Genomic DNA, 22,794 nt, shown 5'->3' on the forward strand with positions numbered 1-22,794 from the left:
ACACTAAGCACTCCTTACACACATACATACACCCTGTGTATGGCGAGATACATGGGGGAACGAAAAACAAAAGGCACCTCGATGACTAAACACTCCACGTGGCTATTCCAGCAGCGCTTGAAGCTGTGCTTCACGACCCCTGCCTGCAGTTCGTTTTCAACGTCAAATGCACGTTTGTTTCTCCGGGCCGCTGTTGATGAAAGGAGTCCCCGCTGCAGGTCGCGTTTGTTCCGCCCGGAGCCCTCAGGCTTGCCATGCCCACAAGCACACGGCTCCTACGCGACAACGCCGCTTTCACCCCGGCCCGAGGCTGCGCAGGCCCAACCGCTGCGCAGGCCCAACCCCAGCGCTGCCAGCGGCACACCGTGGCCCGCGCATGCGCAGCGCCCCCACACCGCCGCGACCCAAGGCGCGCCGGCGCGGTGCCCCCACCGGCCCGTGTCGCCAGCACTGATTGGTGGAGGCGGTGGGGCCGCGTGGAAGGCTTGCTGTGATTGGAGGGAGCGGTGGGCGGCAGGCTGTGCGGCCGTTTAAGTTGTGGGTCGGTTGCGGCGGGTGCGTTGTCGCTGGGGCTTGTCGCGGCGCGGTCCCTCTTGTGCTCTTCGGCTCTTCTGTGCGGCCGTGGCCCTTCCCAGCGGCGCCTGCAACGCGCACAAGGCGTTTTTCCGCCGGGTACTTTCCCTTCCACCGGCCTCCCGGGCTGCCTGGGGCCGCAAGCAGCCGTCCTCAGCCCTTCTAAGTTTGTGTCCCGTGCCTGCGGTGAGCCCGGCCCATGAGTGCGGCAGACTGCTCCGGGAGGACCTCCCTGCGCTCCAGAAGGTAGTGTCGAGGGGCTGCCTTCGCGGCCACTCAGCGCTGAAGCTGCTCCGTGGGCTTTGGCTCCGGAGCTGTTGCCTCCTGGCCGGTAGCTAGGGTTAATGACAATCACCGCTGCGTCAGCCGCTGGGCCTGCTGTGCTGCCTTGCCCTTGCGCCCTTCTGCTGCTCTCCAGGGCAGTAATAAAGCCTTCTCCTCCTGCTTATCTTACCTTCTCTTTCTTCTGGTTTCCTTCTGTTGCTGGCATTTGCTTGTCCAGGGGTGTTGTAAGACCTGTCTGGGCACAGCCGGTGGGGGAGCTCCTTCATGTGTTAATGACCTGGTGTTTCGAGTGCTTTACTGCGGTGCCTGCAGTTCAGGAGCCCGGCACGGCCGCCTGGATTCTGATCCCGGCAGCTTGGGTGAGCTGGTCCACAGTGCTCACCGCTTCCTCAGCATCCCCTGGCACATCACTGCTCAAAGCTCTGCCCCTGCCCCCAGAGTCACGTTCTGGAGGGTGGTTTTGCTAAGGTTTCTTAGTTTTTATTCTGTTGCTCCCCATTTAAACCAGAAGTTGTCAGTTCAGCATCACCAGTGAAAAGAACACACTCCAAGAGACTGCAGGATGCACGCAGATCCACTGGCAAGTTGTGTGCTCGAGTAGATCGAATGAGATTTGTGACTGCCCATACATGCTCTTGCTTTGCTTTACTGAGTATTGATATGGCTTCCATCAAGTACTTAACACAAGATGAAAGAAATTGGAAGCTTCTGTTTGATTACCAAGGGTGGACAAATGATGTGGATAAGAACATCAAGTACAGCAGAAAGGAAAGTAGGTTCTTAGACATGCCTCTGGTGCATCAGAGAGCCTGGGTTATTGTCTTTATTCAGCCATCCAGTGAGTGTTTTTCTCTCTGGATATCAGATAGTGATTCTGTCACAGATGATGTCTTCCTCATTATTTTACAGAGGCAGCTGCTTCTAACTGCACAATGGACTTTTTGACTCCTTTTTTTTCCTCCTTGTCTTCTTTCCTCCTCTTCCTTTCACATTCATTCTCCTCTAATAACCTATGAGAGTTTCCTTCAACAATGTTATTTTGTCTCTTTTCCATCAGTTAGTACCCTCTCCACAGTACAGTGAACCTGCAGGCTATTCTATATCAAAGCTTTTTGGTTCTGAATGCCATGATCTCCTGCTAACCCCTGGAGCTGATGTGTTTGAAGCTATGTCGAAGCTGGCAGGCTGGGGTTAGCTGTTTTAGGAAGTTGGTGTGGGGGTTTTCAATGTTATTGTCTGAAGATTACATGCCCTTAGAAACTGTTTCTGTCCAGGCTGGCAACCCCCCATGTCTCATCCACAAAGGCTAGTTCTCAATCTCCAAGTCAAGACTTGACTCCTCTCCCTTCGATGTCGGAGCGCTTGGCCTTTCTCCGTCCCTCCCGCGAGCTGCTGGAATACTACCGCAAGAAGATCGCTGACTTTGATGAGGAGCATGAGGATTTGGTTCAAAGGCTGGAGAGATACAGAGAAACATATGATGAGCAGGTTAGGAAAAGAGTTTTCTGAATGGTGATGGAGTACAATGTTTTTCTTCAGTTGCAAACTCAGCATCTGGTGTCAGATGTCCCAGTAATTGAGCTAAGAAGAAACGAGGGGATTTCAGCGGCTTGACTGTGACTTCTAGCTCTCTGGCAATGCAAGCAGAAACATGCCTGTGAAGGAATAGAGGGCTGGAGCACCTCTTCTATGAGAGATTTGGGTTATTCAGTTAGGATAAGAGAAGGCTTCAAGGAGACCTTATTGTGGCCTTCTGGTATCTGAAGGAGGCTACAAGAAAGCTGGGGAGGGACTTTTGAGGGTGTCAGGCAGTGATAGGACTGGGGGGGGGGGGGGGAAAACTAGAAATAGGTAGATTCAGATTGGGTGTTAGGAAGAAGCTCTTCCCCATGAGGGTGGTGAGACACTGGAACAGGTTGCCCAGCCTCATCCCTGGAGGTTTTTAAGGCCAGGCTGAATGGGGCTCTGGGCAACCTGATCTAGTGTGAGGTGTCCCTGTCCATGGGAGGTGGGTTGGAACTGGCTGATCCTTGAGGTGCCTTCCAACCCTGACTGTTCTTAGATTCTGTGTGATTCTGTACTTATCACTTCTGAGGTGCTTGAGATGCCTCCTCAAGTACCAGGTGTACTAGAAGCAGCCTGAAAGCCCTCAGGAAGTATGTGGTGTGCAAGTGACTTTCAGTCAGCATGTGGGCAAAAGAGCAGCAGGCTCCAAAACAGTGCCTTTTCCCCCCAGGGGAATGTGCTGTTCTGAAAGGTTTGTTAGTTTTACACACCAGACAGAAAATCATTAATGAAGTAGTAACTAACCAGACTTCATAGTACTGAACCCTAGGGGTATTTTAACATTGGGGTTTTTTGCTTCAGTAATTCCTTTCCCTAGTAAGTGCTCTTACAGAGGCTTTGGGAGGCTTTTGCTCACATCAGACTGCCCAAACCTGTGCCACTCTGCCAGTGCAGAACAACCACCACTGGAAGCTGGAGACTAACCTTGTTTGGCTGCTGTACAGTGACAGTGGTTCCCAGGGCTCTGAACTCCCTGTTGGAGATTTTCTAACCCTTTTTCCAAGGCTGCCCTCATCTAGTCCTACCTCTGTGAGAGATTGAAATAATTCCCTGGAACTGGCAGTTGTTCTGTACCAGCTACATGCTCAGGGTTGAGGTTTGTAAGTGCTGTCCAATACTCTGCATCATTTCAAGTGCCTCCTTCATCTCCAGTGGCATGAGGTTGAACACATCCAAGTGCCAGGTTCTGCACTTTGGCCACAACAACCCCATGCAGTGCTACAGGCTGGGGTCAGAGTGGCTGAGAGCAGCCAGGCAGAGAGGGACCTGGGGGTGCTGGTCAATGGTGGCTGAACATGAGCCTGCAGTGTGCCCAGGCAGCCAGGAGGGCCAATGGCATCCTGGCCTGCATCAGGAACAGTGTGGCCAGCAGGAGCAGGGAGGTCATTCTGCCCCTGCACACTGCACTGGTTAGGCCACACCTTGAGTCCTGTGTCCAGTTTTGGGCCCCTCAGTTTAGGAAGGAGGTTGACTTGCTGGAAAGTGTCCAGAGAAGGGCAACAAAGTTGGTGAGGGGCTTGGAACACAGCCCTGTGAGGAGAGGCTGAGGGAGCTGGGGTTGCTTAGCCTGGAGAAGAGGAGGCTCAGGGGAGACCTTATTGCTGTCTACAACTCCCTGAAGGGAGGTTGTAGACAGGCAGAGGTTGGTCTCTTCTCCCAGGCAGCCAGCACCAGAACAAGAGGACACAGTCTCAGGCTGCACCAGGGGAGGTTTAGGTTGGAAGTAAGGAAGAAGTTCTACACAGAGAGAGTGATTGCCCATTGGAATGGGCTGCCTGGGGAGGTGGTGGAGTCACCATCACTGGAGGTGTTCAGAAGGAGACTTGATGGGGTGCTTGGTGCCATGGGTTAGCTGTTTGGGTGGTGTTGGATTGGTTGATGGGTTGGACACAATGATCTTGAAGGTCTCTTCCAACCTGGTTTGGTTTATTCTTGTTTCTCTCTGCCTAGCACAAATTGCAGTGTGAAGTTCATCAGCGAGAGGAGGAGGTTGCAGAGCTGCAGAAGGCTTTGAGTGATGTGCAAGTCTTCCTCTTCCAGGAGAGGGAGCAGGTCCTGCGCCTCTGCTCGGAGAATGACCGCCTGAAAATCAGGTGGGATGGGTCGCTGGCAATAGCAGCTGCCCTCTGGGGTGTGCTCCTGCTCCTGCTCTCATGCAGGTCTGGAGCCTTCAGAGGAACTATTATGCTGCATTTCCTGGGGGGGGCTCCTGTGAAATGTTACCAGTCACAAAGGTGGAAGGCAATCTGTTCAGCTGCTAAATATGCTTCCACTCTTTATTCCTCTGTTCTGGTAACAGAAGGAAGAGCAGAAGTTGAACACAGGTTGAGGTTTGACTTGAGACTTAACAGTTTGAATGTGGAGATTTTGATTTAAGCAGGTTGTGGTGGGTTCATCAAAGCTCCTCTAATCACTCCCTCCCCATCTGGACAGGGAGAGGAAAAATAGCATGGAAGACTCCTGGGTTGAGACAAGAGCAGGGAGAAATCACTGACCCCTTACTGACCCATTAGGACACAGAAATAGAGACAAATCCTGAAAACCCTTCCCCCCACACCCTTCTTCTTACAAGGCTCAATTTCACTGCTGTGGTTTGGTTGTTTTTCCTACCTCTTCCTGTGCAGTACAGGGGCATGGAAAATGTGAGTTGTGGTCAGTTCATTACAGGGTCTCTGCCACTTCTTCCTCCTCAAACTTCTCTGCTACTCCAGCATGGGATCCTTTCCACTGGAGACAGTCTTCCATGAAATTCTCCTTCCCATAGGCTGTAGCTTCTGTGGAACTGTTCCAGCATTGGTCCTATCTATGGAGTGTAGTCCTTCAGGAACAGGCTGCTCCAGTGGGGGTGGGAATCACAAGTCCTACCAGCAAATCTGCTCCAGCGAGGCCTTCTCTCCGTGGGGTCCCAACTCCTGCCAGGAGCTCACTCCAGTGCGGGTTCCTACAGGGTTACAGCCTCTTTTGGGCATCTGCCTGCAGTGGTGTGCTCCAGAGGCTACAGGCAGGTATCTGCTGCACCATAAACCCCCATGAGCTGCAGAGGGACAGCCTGCTTCACTGTGGTCTTCCCCATGGGCTGCAGGGAAATCTCGCCTCCTCCTCCTTCATCGCTTCACCTTGGTGCCTGCAGAGTTTGCTCTTCCAGCTGCTGCTGTACAGGTTTCCCCTACCTTCTTAAATATGTTACCACACAGGGGCTACCACTGCTGCTGATGGGCTTGGTCTTGGCTAGCAGCAGGTCTGTCTTTATCCTTTTCACAGAATTGCTGAGGCTGGAATAGACCTCTGAGATCAAATCCAGCCTAAGACTTAACACCACCAGGCTGACCAGACCCTGGCACTGAGTGCCACATCCAATCTGGCCTTAAACACCTCCAAGGATGGCAACTCTACTGCCTCCCTGGGCAGTCCATTCCAGTGTCTGATTGCCCTTTCCCTGAGGAAGTGCTTCCCAACATCCAATCTAAAACTCCCCTGGTGCAGCTTCAGGCCATGCCCTCTCCTCTTGGCACAAGTTGCCTCAGAGAAGAGCCTGACCCCCACCTGACTACAGCTTCCCTTCAGGTACTTGGAGAGTGTGAGAAGGTCCCCCCTGAGCCTCCCCTTCTTCAGGCTAAACACCCCCAGCTCCTTCAGCCTCTCCTCATAAGACTGTTCCCTCTGTTCCTTCAATTACATCATTGTGTTCTGTTTGGCACAAGGGAAGTTTCTAGCAGCTTCTCCAAGAAGCCACCCCTACAGCCCTGCTGATAGCAAAACCATGCCACACAAACCCAGTACACAGACCTTGCACCTGCCTGGCACAGCTTCCTCCCTCAGCCTTAACAACCCTTCAGCTCAAACAGCAAATGCAGCCCAAAGCAAACAGTGCTCTGTGAGCTTGTGTGACAGCCACAATCTCAAAGGCTTTCAGTGGTGAGCTGGAGCCTAGCCTGCTGCACCAGAGTAGCTGCTGGGGCAGATGACTTCCATATCTTCTTCAGAATGCTTGTGGGTGATGGTACCAATTTCTCTGTTGAGGTTTTAAGAACATAAGTAAAAATGTGTGGTGGTATGGTCTGGCACTTGTCAAGAGTGTGACTAAAGGTCTGATGAAGCCCTTAGCAGAGTCTGCTTTAAAACTATGGATGCTTACAGTTTGAAGGAAGTGTCAGAAAGGATTCCAGGCAGCTCATAACTCTGGCATGAAAATTCTTTGCCACCATGTGCTAATGCTGTACTGGCCTAGGTAGCTGCTGTGGGTTTAAGCCTTAACCATAGAGAAGTCCTCCAAGTACCAGAGAGGTGAAGGGAAGTGGACACTGGAAAAATGTAATCTTTTGTTATTCCATCCCATAATGCCTCCAGCCCCTCTACATAAAGTGACTGCAGAGTCAGTTCTGCTTTTTTCCCCTCTCTTCTGCTCCCAGCATGAATTTCTGTCTCTTGTTTGGTATTTGCAGTGTGCCCAGGCAGCCAGGAGGGCCAAGGGCATCCTGGCCTGCATCAGGAACAGTGTGGCCAGCAGGAGCAGGGAGGTCATTCTGCCCCTGTACACTGCACTGGTTAGGCCACACCTTGAGTCCTGTGTCCAGTTCTGGGCCCCTCAGGTTAGGAAGGAGGTTGACTTGCTGGAAGGTGTCCAGAGAGGGGCAACAAAGTTGGTGAGGGGCTTGGAACACAGCCCTGTGAGGAGAGACTGAGGGAGCTGGGGTTGATTAGCCTGGAGAGGAGGAGGCTCAAGGGTGACCTCATTGCTCTCTACAACTCCCTGAAGGGAGGTTGCAGACAGGCAGAGGTTGGTCTCTTCTCCCAGGCAACCAGCACCAGAACAAGAGGACACAGTCTCAGGCTGTGCCAGGGGAGGTTTAGGCTGGAGGTTAGGAAGAAGTTCTACACAGAGAGAGTGATTGCCCATTGGAATGGGCTGCCCAGGGAGGTGGTGGAGTCACCATCACTGGAGGTGCTCAGGAGGAGACTTGCTGGGGTGTTTGGTGCCATGGGTTAGTTGTTTAGGTGGGTTGGACTGGTTGATGGGTTGGACACGATGATCTTGAAGGTCTCTTCCAACCTGTATCATTATTATTATTATTTCAGGGGAGGCTTTTGGCCTTGAGCAGCTTGGTTAAATTTTTACTGTCATTGGGGCCTGGGTAGGGAGGTATGGGGGGCCAGGGGGCATTTAAGGCCTGGGGTTTTGACCTGGTTTAGGGGAAGGTTTGTGGAAAGCTTTAGCATAATGAGGTTCTGTGGTAAGCCCAGGCTGGAGAGCTGGGCTGAGGCTGGGTTTTGTACCTAGCTGTGAGCAGTACTCCTGTTTAAATCTCCAGTTCTTTCCAATCTGGAGCATTGTTCTTTCCCTCCTCTGGGAAGGGATAAAGAGCATCTGTCTGCTCTCTCAAACCCCAGGAGGGTAATGTTGTCAGGTTTGAAAAGAGGAATGCTCCCCAGTGCCAGTGGAATTGGCGATGTTGTTAGCACATGGAGACTGGTGGAGGTTTGTGAGCAATGTTCTCCAGAACTGCAGTGTTTTGGAAACCTGTAAATATTAATGAGGAAACTAGAAGGGTCTTGATGTACTTCAAAATAGCAATGTGCTGACCACTGCCTTTGAATTCCAGGGAACTGGGAGATAGGAGAAAAATTCAGCATCTCCTGGCTTTAGTAGGAGCAGACATAGGAGAAGTTACCTATTTTCACGAGGAGCCTCCACATAAGGCAAGTTCCATTGTCCTGTAGAACTCTGCTTTTGATTGCCATAAGATCTGTACCCTAAGCAGCTGGCCACAGACCAGATCTGTCCCACAAATCAAAAGTTGCTTAATCAGCCCAAAGCAGGAGGAAGCTGTAGCTCTGTAGTGGTACTAGGTTTTAGTATAGCAGCTCACACATGAGCAGGAACAAGCATGCTGGCTGCAGGTCCTCTTAGCATCAGTTCCAGTGAACCTTAAAACCTTATCTCCCTATCAGCCTCTTACATGTCACATAGAAGTTTGAAGCCCTGTGGCAAATGCTCATTGAGAAGTTGGAGAGAACACTACAAAGAGAAGAATAAAGGGAGTACAGAAAGTGACCAGGTACAGTGTTTGAAGATCCACTGTCTTAGAGTGCCTGTCTCTGAAGGCCTCAGTAAGGAATAAAACAGTGGTGAGGTTGCTGCAGCAATTTCCTGGGCAGGAGGCTACAGAAGATCCATCTCCTCTAGGCAAGATTATGTCACACATCTCACAGGAGCTCTCAAATCCCCTGCAGCTCTAAAATCAGGCCTGTGACATAGCATTAGCCTCATTGGGGTTGTAACCTGCTCCCTTGTGGCCTCCTGTTTTGAAGTGAGTTTCAGCTCAACAGCTGTTTCAGAAGTTGTACTGGTTGGTTTTTATGCCAGGCTTGTTCAGTGGTCTGAGTGCCCATGGTGACAAATCAAGCTGCATGGCTTTCTGCCTCAGTAAGGCAAAAAGGAGTATGAAAGAAGGAAATAACAATCTTCACCTTCCTCTTCCCCTCTGTGCCCCAATTGCTCCTTTTCCTGCTGAGAGTGCTGGTTTTCATCCTCATGAGGCCAGCAGAGGCAGGATTACTTCCCAGTTGTTTTGGGGGGTGGGGGGTGGGGGAAGAGGCAGAAATGGCAGAGCTCAGCCATGATAAAGGGAACTTTTCAACAGCAGCATTGCACTTGTCAATATTTGCCTCATAGGAGTAAGGTAATGATGTTCTTTTAGAGAACTGATTAAGATTTGTTCTTGGCTGTTTCAGCTGTGGAGGAGCTGGATGTTCAGGGCAAATATCTGATCTTGTTTCTGTAGGTCACTGTTCTGCAAAGGCCAGCCAAATCCAGAGGGTCACAGGAAAGGGAGGATGCTTCTCAAGCAGGTACCACACCAAGCTGCTGAACAGCAGCTCAGCTGGGGATGATACTTGTTTCTCTGTGTCTGGCCAGTGCACCAAGATAATTCCTTCCTGTGAACAGCTCAGCTAAGTTCCCTAAGTGTCCCATGTGCACACACCTAGCCATGCAATACTCCCTTCAGAACCTTTGGAAATCACCTGACCTGGCCCTGATGGCCATGATCTGCTCAGCTAGGGAAAAGGAGCTGGTGTGACTGTGGCAAGGCTGTTCTGGAATTGTGCAGGTGCCACCTGAACAGGGTTCAGCCACAGCTGCTCCAAGGTGTGGGGCTCTGCCTACCTTCAGTACAAACATCAGTCTGGGGCTGTGCACCTACTTAATGGCTTTCTCTCTGGAAAGTACTACCTCTTGCAAATGGACTGGAATTAGCTCAAGGAGCTCAAAACTCAGTCAAGGCTTGATGCTTGTGCAGCTTTGTCATCTGTCTGCTCATCATTTATTAAGGCAATAGGTGAAGTTTACTTTCTGTATGTGCCAAGAAAAGGAGTAGATGGCACACACAGTGTGGTATGATAGCATGAGGAGAAATGGGGTGACTACCATAAGGGCTGAAACTTGGCTCTAGCTTTACTAGAGACTGTTGTGACTGTAGCAGTGGCAAGCTTTTGCTGTGCTTGGAGGCCTGCCAGCACATAAAATGCTCCTTGCTGGGGAAGGTAGTGCACATAATGTGGAAAAAACCTTTTCTGTTGAATTTCTAGACACCAAGAGGAGCACTTCAAAACAAGCTGCTAAAGGAGAGAAAAAAGAAAGTTCTGAGAGATACCAGAGAGATAATCAAACACTTCTGCTTCAGGTAAAGATATTTGCTAACCAGTGGATGTCACTTCTGTCTGTCCAAGAAATGGAGACAAATGTCTGATTAGGTAAGATGTAGACATAGCCATTCAGAGCCATAAAAATGGAGTGAAACATCTTCCTTATGAGGAGAGACTGAGGGAGCTGTGGCTCTTGAGCTTGGAGAGTAGGAGACCAATGGTTGACCTCATTGCTGTTGATAAACATGTGCAGGGTGAGTGCCCAGAGGCTGGAGCCAGGCTCTGCTGGGGGATGCCCAATACCAGCACAGGGGGCGAGGGTGGAAGCTGAGGGAGAGGAAGTTCCATGGAAACAGGAGGAAAAACTTTATCCCTGTGAGTGTGACAGAAGCCTGGCACAGGCTGCCCAGGGGGGTTGTGGAGTCTCCCTCTCTGGAGACACTGAAAACCCTCCTGGATCTGTTCCTGTGTGACCTGCTCTAGGTGCTCCTGCTCTGGCAGGGGGGTTGGACTGGATGAGCTTTTGAGGTCCTTTCCAGCCCCAAACACTCTGATTCTGTAGTTTTATGTCCACACAGCTTCCTGTGGATTCTCACTTGCTCACTTAGCTGTTTTTTGGGGGTTGGGTTCAGTTTTGTCATGGGTGTAGACTTAGATGTAAGAACTTGGGTCTGGAAGCTTACCCAATCAGATGTTGCAGTGATGTCAGGTGGGATTTGTTGCATTTAAGTATAGAGTAAGTGATGTTATCTCCCATAATTTGATTGTGGCTATGAATTTACATTAAACCCACAGATGCTATTCAGGCCTGGGTATTTTGTGGAAGCCTGATAAAAGCAATGTGTCTGAGATGGAATGAGGTGGCCCTGGTAAGATGCCCTAGTAGGGAGGGGATGGGCTGGCTGAGGGGATTTGCCTGGTCCTGGAGGCTTTGCTTTCTGGGTCAGGAGTTCAATGCCAGGCTCAGGTTCAAGTGAGCTGTGCCAGCTCTTCCTGCCCTCATTAAAGCCTGGACAGAGAAGTGGCACTGGTTTTGTCTTTGGAGGGCCAGGCACCCCAGAGGTCAGGACAGGGCTGCTGGTATCAGATGTTCTCCATACAGCTCCAAGCCTTGCTGGGATGCAGTTTGTCCTCTCCCAAAGGCAGGAGCTTTGGGTGACAGAGATGTTCTCAGTCATGCAGGCCATGTTCTGGGCCTGTGTAGGCAGTTCTTGGACCTGTGCACCTTCTGGAAAGGGGTGGTGCTGAGGGACATGGCTTAGTCATGACCTAAAGGAGTTGGGTTAACAGTTGGACTTGATCATAGCGTCACAGAACATTAGAGGTTGGAAGGGACCTCCAGAGATCATCCAGTCCAACCCCCTGCCAGAGCAGCATCACCCAGGGCAGTCCACACAGGAATGCATCCAGGTGGGGTTGGAAAGTCTCCAGAGAAGGAGACTCCGTAACCTCTCTGGCAGTCTGCTCCAGGGCTCTGGCACCCTCACTGTAAAGAAGTTTCTCCTCATGTTGAGCTGAAACCTTCTCTGTTCAAGTTTGTATCCATTGGTCCTTGTCTTATTGCTGTGCACCACCCAGAAGAGCTTGGCCCCCTCCACTTGCCCCCCAGCCCTCAGCTATTGATAGACATTGATCAGATCCCCTCTCAGCCTTCTCTTCTCCAGCCTAAACAGTCCCAGGGCTCTCAGTCTCTCTTCACAGGGGAGATCCTCAAGTTCCCTAATCCTCCTTGTGGCTCTCCCTGGGACTCTCTCCAGTGATGATCTTTAAGGTCTCATCCAACCAAAATGATTATGTGATTTTGTGAATGCAGTGGTCCCTTTGCTGGACTTCAGTGAAAGAAAAGGTGTAGATGGCATAACAGAACAAGGATAAAACACAGAGTCATCAACTGGGGGAGACAGCAGAGACTTTATGTAAAACATGAGGAAAGATGAATCAAAACCAATTGAAGAGCAAAGTTGTACAGCACACATTTTTCTTTGGTTTGCTAGTTGTAATGTTTTGCTGCTGCTGTTGAAGGGCAGTGATGGCTGACCTAGGGGCTAGTTAGTCTCAAGCTGTGCCAGGGGAAGTTTAGGCTGGAGGTGAGGAGAAAGTTCTTCCCAGAAAGAGTAATTGGCCACTGGAATGTGCTGCCCAGGGAGGTGGTGGAGTCACCATCCCTGGAGGTGTTCAAGAGGGGATTGGCTGTGGCACTTGGAGCCATAGTTTATTGTTAGGTAATAGGTTGGACTTGATGATCTCTGAGGTCTTTTCCAACCTGGCTGATTCTATGATCTGTTCTGCAGCAGAAGTGTCCTGAACACTCCCTAGGTTTGTTCAGCTGCTTCCCTACACATAGGCCAAATGCACCTTTTGCTATTACTTGTTTCAATTCATCTCCTTGACTATGTGCCCTAGGTGAGGATTCTCTGCATCCCTCCTCTTCCCTTCTCAGCTTGTTTACATTCAGGAACTCCCCCTAGTTGAGTGATTCCTTGTGTTTGAGATCTAGGAAGGCAACAAGTTCATGCAACTTAGCTATTTTGATATCACCACTTCCCTGGGAGATGGCAGCATAGGGACAGAAGTGTCTCTGTGTATTGCACAAGAATTGTCACACCCTGGGTGCAATTTAAATCTTTCCAATCTCTGATCTATTATTGTTGCTTACAATATGCCTGTCTGGCCTGTAGCATGAGTTGTTTTCTCCTTAAAATGCTTCAGTTGTTTGAAACAGCTTTCCAGCAAGGCCAGGAACTGGAGAAGTTGGAGCTCTCAAGGGTGTTACTGGGTGGAGTCTTTGTTCTGAATCTTTGCATTTAGAAGAGACTAGCAAGAGACTGTGAGGTCTTCCTCAGTCATGCCTTTGCTTATGCAGGTGGAAGCCCTGCAAGCTCAGCTAGAAGAACAGACAAGATTATCCAAGGAACAGGTTAAGGCACTACTGGAGGACAGGAGGATTCACATGGAGGAAGCCCAGGTCCAGCATCAGAGGGACAAGGACAAGATCAAAACTGTAACAGATAAGTAAGTGTGAGAGTGACTGTGGTGTAGTCATGAGATGAGAAGAGAGGGGAACAATGGAGATCTTCTGGCTTTCAGTGGGTCACCCCCTGCAGCAGGCAGAGCAGCAGAGCATGCAGCCATCTGCTTGGTACTGTGTGCAAGATGAGTGGAGTCATCTGCACCCTAAAAATCCTGCTTCACAGGGGAAGGTGATCACTGCCTTCATTAGATGAGAAGAGCTAAGCTCTCGAGGGAAGCACCTATCTCTTTCTTCCATGCTTCTTTCTACGTGCACTGATGACTGAGCAAATGCATGTAGGGCCTGGGAAGGAAGTTAATTACCTCTGCTGGGATCCCTTTGTACAGGCTGCATAAGACTCAGGATCTCTTGTACCAGAGCACCCGTGACTTTCTGCAGCTCAAGCTCGATGCCAGAGCCAAAGAGAGAGCCTGGATAGCAGAGAAGGACAGTCTGCTGAAGAGACTTGACAGAGGTCTGGGTCAGCACAGCAGCAAGGAGCCAGGAAGAGAGAATAAGCAGAGACATCCTAAGGAGGTGCTTCCAGCGGATGCTGGAGCTTGCAAACTCCATGGCAGAGAAATAAAGGTAACTGTTTTGTCCTAGGCAGAGGCACTTTGTCAGACAGGCTTTGACTAGAAAATGGGAAGCATCTGGGTTCTGCCATGGTAGGTAGCAGCTAACAGCTGTTTCAAAGCTGTAAGGGCTTGCCATAAATTCTGTTGCTGTAGGCACTAATGTGAAAAAACCTCTCCTGCCTCCAAACCAACACTGCCTGTGACTGAGGGGAAATGTCCAGCTGGCATCTATGGCAGCACTTCACTGTCAGTTTCTCTAACACCCACACCAAATCCATGTGCTGTGTGACCCCCACAGTTCTTAACCCTCTTGTTGCACATGCCTTACTTTGGGTGTAAAGTTTCTCAGCTAAAGGACTCACAAGGCAGTGCCTCTGTCTTCCTTGCTGCTGTCAGGAGAGCCTGAGTCCTTTCAGCTGGTATCTCCCAGCTCTTCTACAGTAATCAGGATTCTTCTTCCACTTCTGGTGTTCTTCCACTGAGCGAGTGGGAGAGCTCAAGTGGGTAAACAGGCAGCAAGGAACTGGAAAGTAATCAGGCCCTAGGAAATTGCTTTAATTTACCACTGATGCAAATGCTTCTGAAATGCAGTACTGGGTGAGCAGCTGTGAAAAGGAATTGCAGCATGAGCTGAGCAGTATTTTAAGGGGAAGAGGAGAGAGCTCCTTAACTGGTGACAAGCAGTGGTGGAGAACTGGTAATCTGATAAGGAGGTTTTGGTAATGGAGGAGTGTCTTAGTTTAGGGCCAGACAGATTGCTCTTCTACCCCTTCCAAAAGGGGCAAAACAAAACCACAGAAAGGACTGAATGGGGTTGGAAAGTTTAAAGGGGAGTGCTGTTCACAGCTACACAAAACAGTACAAAGCATATAAAATGCACAAGATCCACACTCTGGGTTTAACACAGAAGCCCATTAAGCCAAAGCTTTACACAAACCTCCCTTTAAACCAGGCCAACAAACCCAAGCCTTCATGCCCCCTCCCTGCCATGCCTCTCTGCCCTCCATACCCCACACCATTGTGACACAGCAAAAATTCAGCTTGGCAGCCCCAGGGTCCAATTAGGCTGCTCCAGGCCTGACTGACAGCATTGCCAAGGCTGACTCCAAGCCTCCCCTGCAGGAGAGAACAGCCTGTGTGTCCTCCTGGGAGGAGAGAGGGAGGGAAAAGAGACAAAAACTGAAACCACAGCCTGTATGTAGGGATGCAGGACATATGGGAATGAAATACACTTCCCAGTCCACCTCCTGGTCACTCTCTAGCCTCTGGAGATCTTCAGCTTTGTGGTTTCTTACAGGCACCCAGCCTCAAGCTACCACAAAGTGGTGTTAGAGTATTGTCCTTTGCACGTTCATTTTGGTAGCTTTTGATCCATTTGTTCACTTCCGTTTGCCTGTCCTAGTGTCAGTCTAGCATAGTTGCTGTTCCAGAGCAGGGGAGACTTTGTGAGCACTGCCTTTCAAGTTGGTTCTGTCTGTTCCTCCTCTGTCCCAGTCACTGCTAGAGCAGCTGAAGCAGGAACAGCACCTCTCAAACATGTACAGGGAGCAGTGTGTCGCTCTGGAAGGGGAGCTGCTGAGGATTCGTGAGGAGGCAGATGCTGGCAGAGAGCTCTTCAAGGTAATCAGTCTCTAATTGTTTGGCAGCTCTGTGATGATCTTCCAGCCTCCCTCAAAAGGGGTTGAGAGAGTTCTATTGAGTTCTGATCTCCATAGGAGCGCTCAGAGAAGCTGGGGAAGCGGCTGAAGCTGGCGACGCAGCGCTACGAGGCCTTGGAAAAGCGTCGCAGCCTGGAAGTGGAAGGCTTCCGGAATGACATTAAGCAGCTCCAGCAGAAGCTGAAAGATGTGGAGAAGCAGCTTTTTAAGGTAATAGCTAAGCAGTTCTGAGGCTTATCCTGCAGAGGTGTGTTCACAGTAGTGAAACACAGCTGGAGTTTCCCTAGAGCGGGAAATGAGCCCCTTTGTGTTAGGCACTACTTGCCCTTTCATGAAGCAAAACCAATTTCGGTGTTAATCAGTCAGGCATTGAGCTCCCCAGAACTCCCCTGGCTGTACATTAGCTGTGTGCCTCAGTTGCAACCCTGAAAGTTGTTCTCTGCCTGTAGCTCCTTTTGCTGTCTCAAAGCTGTAAGGCAGTGATTGGTTTCAGAAGTATATCCTGCAAAGAAAACAGTGATTGGCCTTTCCTTCTGGGGACTGTAGGGTTTGGTTTGTTCCAGTGAGAGGGAGATCCTGTACTGAAGTACGGTGAGTATTGTGGCTATTCCTCTGTTAGCATCTCATTTGTAACTCTGCAGGAACAAGGTCTTGAGGTTGAAGCTGTGTGTTCTTTAGTAGCTTCCAGACGTGTAGATTGAACATGGGAGCAGCTTAGATGGAAAGCACAACCTTGCTGCTGCTTGGAGTTTAGGATGAGAGATTTACCCAAGCTAGGTTTGAGAGGATGATGTCAGTTAGTATTGTCCAACAGACCCTTTCAGCAGTCTGGTGGTGCCACTGGTTCCCTTGTCTCTTGTTCTTTTGCCACACAGTGAAGACAAATGGCCTTAATCTAAAGCTTTGATTCTTTTTTTAGTCTGTTTTTTTAATTGCTCTGAGGGGTTTTAAGCTTTAAGGACCAAAGAGCATATGAGTGGTGGAGAAATTCTGTGACACCTTCTTGACTCATCTGTCTGTCTGGGTGTGCTCTTAATTCTAGCCTTAATTTCTTTACACTTCTAACCACAAGAGGGCAGAGGAACAAAACAATTGTAGAAATCCTCAGTGGTCTTTAAATCCTTCTCATCACTTGATGTCAAAATGGCTACAGATGATGACAGTTCCTAATTTGCATATTAGTATCTTTGACCCAAAACTACACTGGGACAATGAGACACCCAAAAGGGTCCAGAGAGAAGCCTGAGAGCAGCTCCTAAGGCTGTGCTACTCTGCTGCTGAAAGTAGCAGGGCTGATTATCCAGCAGCCTTTGTTCAGCTCAGTATGGCCATATGGCATGGCCTGGGCATTGTACTGGAACTGCTGCTGTGCAGTTCAGGAGGCAGCAGGCTGCCCACAGCACTTAAGCCACCTCTAGATCTAGTAGCAGAAGATGACAAAATGTCATCCTACTGCATGAAGCTCTTGGAGCTACCTAAAAGTTGGTTTACAAATATTCTTTAGCTTGTCTGTTCTTGAGGGTCTCTAAATACCACAGGAGTTAGAAGCCAGCAGATCATGAGTCAACTTGGTGATCTTCTATCCTGGTTTCTTCTTTGTCTTGATGTATAAAAGCTTTGTTCTTTCTCTTCCTGGAGCACCTTTCTACTGGTGATCTGCATTAGCCTAGGGATAAGCTGAAGCATTCCTTATGCTAGCCACAAAGGGTCTGCTTTAAAGTTCTCTCCCTCATTCTCATCATCACACTCTAAATGGTATTCTGTCCAGGCTTGGCTTGTTAACCTGTGTTTCTCTCCTTTAGGTGACTCTGAACATTGGACCAGACCAGGATCTTGCAATCCTCCACGAGATCTGCCAAGGAAACCGACTGACTCACAGAATCCAAGGAGAGCTGAAGACCTTAAAGGCAAAAATCTATGCCTTGGAGAACGAGCTGCGGGCTGTCTGAAGCTGAGGTGTTAGCTGCTGTCCTGCTTTCAGCAATGGGGCACTGCTAGCTGGAGTAGGCACACAGCTGCTGCCTGCTTTCTGGCACCCAGTGGCAGCAGTTAATTTTATAACATCCTACCTGAGCCACTCCTGAGGTGCCAGATCATATTGGTGCTGCACCTGGGAGATGGCAGCTGACACCTGATGTGATGGCAGATAGATCAGGACTCTGCTTCTGACTTCTCACATCTGTGCTAGGGGTCAGTGTGTACTGGCCTTCACCTTTATTTGCAGCATATTCTAAACCACATTCATGGTTATAATGAAATGAATAATCATGGAAAGATCTAGGCCAAGACCTGGAATTGCTTGACTGACCTTTTCCTGTGTGAGAAGCAGCTTTTACAGGGGGTTGAAATGGCTCTGGTTTTGGTGCTTGGGCATTTCAGGTTGAACATGTTCTTTGATGGAAGACCATGTATAGAAAGGATGTAGGGAAGTGTGATGTCTGACTCTCCCTTTGACAGTATCACTCTGTTTAAATGGCTTCCCTGTGCCTGGGTCTGACCTAATCAGGACAAACTTGACTGACATAATATGGTGGAAAAAGAAAAGCTGGTCTGGAACTCCTCTGCAACACCTCCACCTGTAGGAAATCCTACACTATTGACTGTCCTCAGTCCCTTCCTCTGGTTTTATCACAACACACAGAGGAAGGCCATAATAGGACACCTGGTATCCTTCTCAACCACCACTTTTATTTGTGCCTTGGTTATGTACCAACAGTCATGGTCAGCTTTTGCTACAGCAGTTGCTGCTGCTGAGCTGCAGCTGGAAGTGGGCTGGAGGAGCAGGTGCCTGCAGATGGAACTCCAGCTGTACAATGATTATCTTCATACCAGACATCAGCACATCACAATCCTAGCAAACAGGTGAAATCATGGCAAGGGTGACTTCAGGATGGTTTGTAATTGCAGGCATTGAGATTTTCACTGTGGCATCACCAAATATTGTCCACCTTGTAGACTGAGAGCAGCAAAGTGCCTCTATGGCCTACTGTGCCTTTCTTACCTTCTTAAATGGGACAGAAGCAGGATAAGAGCTTTCTGCAATAGACACCTGTTGGCTCCCAGCACTTCCTTTCCAGCTGGAAGGAATTTAGCCTGGGAAAACAGGCAGTTTCTTTTGGCTGTGGTGGCCATAGAGATCCCCACTCAGTGTCTGGGAGAGGTAAATAAGCAAAAGATGTTCTTGTGCTGGCAAGATGTGGAGAAAATTGTGTTTATAAGCACTAGCTAAAGCTATGCAGGAGGGGAAAGTGCCTCAGGAGGGGAAAATGCCTCAGGAAGGGAAGGCCTACTTCAGCTGGCTATCCTTTGTGACAAGCTTGCTGTCCTTCATCCTCCTGGACTGTGGCTTTTATCTTTCTGTGTGTTCTTGAGGTGACATTCATCAAAACAGACTTCAGTGTGGGTGGATGACAGTCTGTACCCAGATGCTCAACTCCTCCTCCAGTGTGCAGGAGGCTGTAGTGTGTTGCACTGAGCAGTGCAGCTGAAAATGCTGAACTGTTCAGAAAGCAACTAATGAACAGCTTGAGTGCTGATGCTATGGGGCAGTAAAAGTTGAGCAAACAATGCTGTCCCTTTCTGAGTCTCACTCAGCCTTAGCTGACTGTGGCAGTGTGAAGTGAGGTTTGTGTATGGAATGACATGCTACCCCTTTGAAGAGTTCCAAGTTAGCACAGCTCCTGGAAGGCTGTTCCTGAACACTGCTATGCAATGAAGTGTTAGCCACTGCTTCAGTAGGATCAATCTACTGCAATTCAGCTGAGGGGGAGCCAACAGCAAGGTCTCAAGCTTACAGAAATAAATGGGTTTCTGTTTGGTTTTAACTCTTAGAAGCTGAAGAATTGCCTGTGAAGTTACATTCTCCTCACTTTGACTTTCAGGTTTGTAAGACTGAGAGGATGTATTGGGGAAGAAGGATGTAAATGTTTAATTTCCTGACTTCCTTACCCCTATTCATTAGTACTTGAAAGGCTGAACAGAATAAAATGACAAAGTTCCTAATGTCCCTGCTCGTGTGTCAGAATCAAACTGGAGAGTGAACTTTGGTCTGAATGTGTCACTAGGCTCTGAACCCTTCCTCTTCCTGTGCCTAGGGGCTACAGGAAAATCACAGAATTGTCAGAGCTGGATGGGACCTCAAGCCAGTTCCAGCCCCCCTGACAGGGCCAGGGGCACCTCACACTACAGCTGGTTGCCCAGAGCCATATCCAGCCTGGCTGCAAACACCTCCAGGGTTCCACCACCTCCCTGGGCAACCTGTGCCAGTCTCTCACCACCTTCATGGGGAACAACTTCTTCCTGAATCTCCCTACTTCTAGTTTTGCTCCATCCCCCCCAGTCCTATCATTCCCTGACACCCTCAAAAGTCCCTCCTCAGCTTTCTTATAGCCCCCTTCAGATACTGGAAGGCCGCAGGAAGGTCTCTTCAGAGCCTTCTCTTCTCCAGCCTGCGCAACCCCAACTCTCCATAGCAGAGCAGCTCCAGCCCTCTGCTCACCCTTGTGGCCCTTCTCTGGACACCTTCCAGCACCTCCAGATCCTTCCTGTAATAGAGGCTCCAGCAGTGGACATTCCAGGTGGGGTCTCACCAGAGCAGTGGGGCAGAATCACTTCCCTCACCCTGCTGGCCACACCTCTTGATGCAGCCCAGGATGTGGTTGGCTTTCTGGCTGCCCTCAAGCCAGTCCCTGTCTAGCCTGTATTGGTAGCAGTGGTGATCTGTAAATCCATTTTATTTGGAAGTTCATCTATTTGTCCAAGGGCAGGAAGGGCAAAGCATTGTGCAGCTCTTTGTGTGCTCAAGTGGAATGTGGCTTTGTTGCCCACACAGATGTGAGCCTTCCAGCCAGGGCTCTGCTTTAAAAAACCCAGGTGCTTTCTCCCCCTGACAGCTACCCTTTAAGGTGTCAGTCAAGGATTACTGGCATTTCCAAAAGGGTTTCCTGGGAAAGGTTCCTAGACCTCTGTTAGTCAGTTCCCCCATTTTTGGGTAGAAACCAAGAAATAGTATTTACTTCTAGGACTGATTAGGGGTTTTGCTGCTTGAAGTTAGCAGTGTATGGCTCAGAGCATTTTGATACAACTAAAGGCCAAGCCCTGTGTGCAGGATCAGAGGATTTGAAAGATCTCCAAAATGCCTGGTGCCAGGAATATGGACACTGCCCTGGAGAGGTTTAAGGGCAGAACTGGACAAATGCTCATGTTTCCTCCATGAAGGAGAGAGAAATGGGCAGTAGGGGAAAATTTGATTGTGTAGCCTTATTTAGGTAAGGAAGGAGTGCATGCATTTGGGAGAGGATGTTGAAATAGTGGGCAAGGCAGAGAGCCCCAGATGATTCAGCAGAAGAGAAAAGGTTGTGTAAGAGCTCCTCACGTTAAGCAGACTGATTAATATGCAGGTATCCAGAAGATCAAAAACTACCAAAGGCCTCTCTATGCCAGCAGGGAAAGGCTTAAGCAAGAGCTGGCAGCCTGAACCTGAAGTTACACACACATACTTTTAAGAATAAGATTGTGCTTTTCCCCTCATTGTAATCAGCTTTGTGTGGAGGCAACAAATTACATAATCACAGAACTGTCAGGGGTGGAAGGGACCTCAAGGATCAGCCAGTTCCAATCCCCCTGCCATGCCCAGGGACACCTCACACTGCAGCAGGTTGCTCACAGCCACATCCAGCCTGGCTGCAAAAACCTCCAGGCATGAGGCTTCCACCACCTCCCTGGACAGCCTGTGCCAGGCTCTCACCACCCTCATGGGGAACAACTTCTTCCTAACAAATAATCTCCCCTTCTCTAGCTTGGATCCATCCCCCCCAGTCCTATCACTCCCTGACACCCTAAAAAGTCCCTCCCCAGCTTTCTTGTAGCCCACTTCAGCTACTGGAAGGCCACAAGAAGGTCTCCTCAGAGCCTTCTCCTATGCAGACTGCACAACCCCAACTCTCTCAGGCTGCCTCCATAGGAGAGGTGCAAATTCTACATCTCTGTCTTCAAATCAAGAACTGAGTGCACTTCTGGAGAAGGTAACTTGTTTTAATAGATTACTAGGTGTGACACATAAGAACTTCATGAAACATAATGACATAAGCTACCAGGAAATCACTTAATAGTTCCTCCTGGCTTTCCAGCTGTGATTATATCTGTGCAATATTTGTGGGAACTCAGCACTTCTGTATTTGCCTTAACTCTAGTAATGTCTGCTGTGTCAGCAGGGTTGCACAAACAAAACAAGCCAAAAACCCCACCAAACAGCAGTTAGAATAAACCTTTATTAGAATAAACCAAACCAGGTTGGAAGAGACCTTCAAGATCATCGTGTCCAACCCATCAACCAATCCAACCCACCCAAACAGCTAACCCATGGCAGTAACAAAACAAAACCTTAACATCCCTTATGACCTTCCTATACTGCAATTTGCAGTAAATCCCAAATTGATGCATCAGGACTGTGCCTAGAAATGCAGGTGAACAGTACCCTGGTTACCACAGCTGGCAGAAGAAATCTAAGTAATCACAGAATGGTCCAGGCTGGAAGGGACCTCCAAAGCTCATCCAGTCCAACCCCCTCTGCACTCAGCAGGGACATCCTCAACTAGATCAGGTTGCCAGAACCCTGTCCAGCCTCACCTTGAATATCTCCAGGGATGAGGCCCCAGCCATCTCCCTGGGCAACCTGTTCCAGTGTTCCACCACCCTCATAGTTAAAAACCTGTTCCTCACATCAAGCCCTGTGAGGAGAGGCTGAGGGAGCTGGGGTTGCTTAGCCTGGAGAGGAGGAGACTCAGGGGTGACCTTATTGCTCTCTACAACTACCTGAAGGGAGGTTGTAGCCAGGCAGAGGTTGGTCTCTTCTCCCAGGCAACCAGCACCAGAACAAGAGGACACAGTCTCAGGCTGCGCCAGGGGAGGTTTAGGCTGGAGGTTAGGAAGAAGTTCTACACAGAGAGAGTGATTGCCCATTGGAATGGGCTGCCTGGGGAGGTGGTGGAGTCACCATCACTGGAGGTGTTCAGGAGGAGACTTGATGGGGTGCTTGGTGCCATGGGTTAGCTGTTTGGGTGGGTTGGATTGGTTGATGGGTTGGACATGATGATCTTGAAGGTCTCTTCCAACCTGGCTTATTATTCTATTATTCTATTCTATCTCAATCTGCTCTTCTCTAGTTTGAAGTTATTGCCCCTGGTCCTGTCCCTGCAGGCCTTTGCAAACAGTCTCTCTCCACCCTTCTTGCAGCCCCCTTCAGGTCCTGGCAGGCTGCTCTAAGGTCTCCCTGGAGCCTTCTCTTCTGCAGGCTGAACACCCCCAGCTCCCTCAGCCTGTCCTCATAGCAGAGGTGCCCCAACCCCCTGATGACTCTCATCAGTATAGAAGGTCTTGAGAGCTGAAAGCTGCGATGATTCCTTTAGGCTACTGTACTCATAGGGAACACAGTTGGTTTGCAGCAAAAACTGAGGACTTTAAAACAGGCTACTGGAGGTAG

General features: G+C 49.6%; 1 protein-coding gene across 1 annotated transcript; it reads left to right on the forward strand.

Moving 5' to 3' along the window:
• Nucleotides 1-491: 491 nt before the first annotated feature.
• CCDC77 (coiled-coil domain containing 77) lies at nt 492-19,367 on the forward strand. The gene is made up of 11 exons (XM_068141785.1): nt 492-819; nt 2,133-2,346; nt 4,375-4,517; nt 8,025-8,121; nt 9,207-9,273; nt 10,012-10,106; nt 12,932-13,080; nt 13,426-13,666; nt 15,151-15,276; nt 15,372-15,524; nt 17,117-19,367. Exons 1-11 carry the CDS (start codon nt 773-775, stop codon nt 17,261-17,263), a joined length of 1,479 nt encoding a protein of 492 aa, XP_067997886.1. The 5' UTR covers nt 492-772; the 3' UTR covers nt 17,264-19,367.
• The last annotated feature ends 3,427 nt before the right edge of the window (nt 19,368-22,794 follow it).

This window comes from Melanerpes formicivorus, unplaced genomic scaffold (genome assembly GCF_026170545.1).
Source record: "Melanerpes formicivorus ecotype bairdi unplaced genomic scaffold, bMelFor1.0.p_v2 SCAF_8, whole genome shotgun sequence".
Taxonomy (NCBI): Eukaryota; Metazoa; Chordata; class Aves; order Piciformes; family Picidae; genus Melanerpes; species Melanerpes formicivorus.

Excerpts from the sequence above, each read along its gene's own strand:
- CCDC77 (XM_068141785.1), top strand. The coding sequence starts at position 773 with ATGAGTGCGGCAGACTGCTCCGGGAGGACCTCCCTGCGCTCCAGAAG. Across the intron at positions 820-2,132 it reads ACCTCCCTGCGCTCCAGAAG|GCTGGCAACCCCCCATGTCT; the intron begins GTAGTGTCGAGG and ends GTTTCTGTCCAG. Across the intron at positions 15,525-17,116 it reads TGGAGAAGCAGCTTTTTAAG|GTGACTCTGAACATTGGACC; the intron begins GTAATAGCTAAG and ends TCTCTCCTTTAG.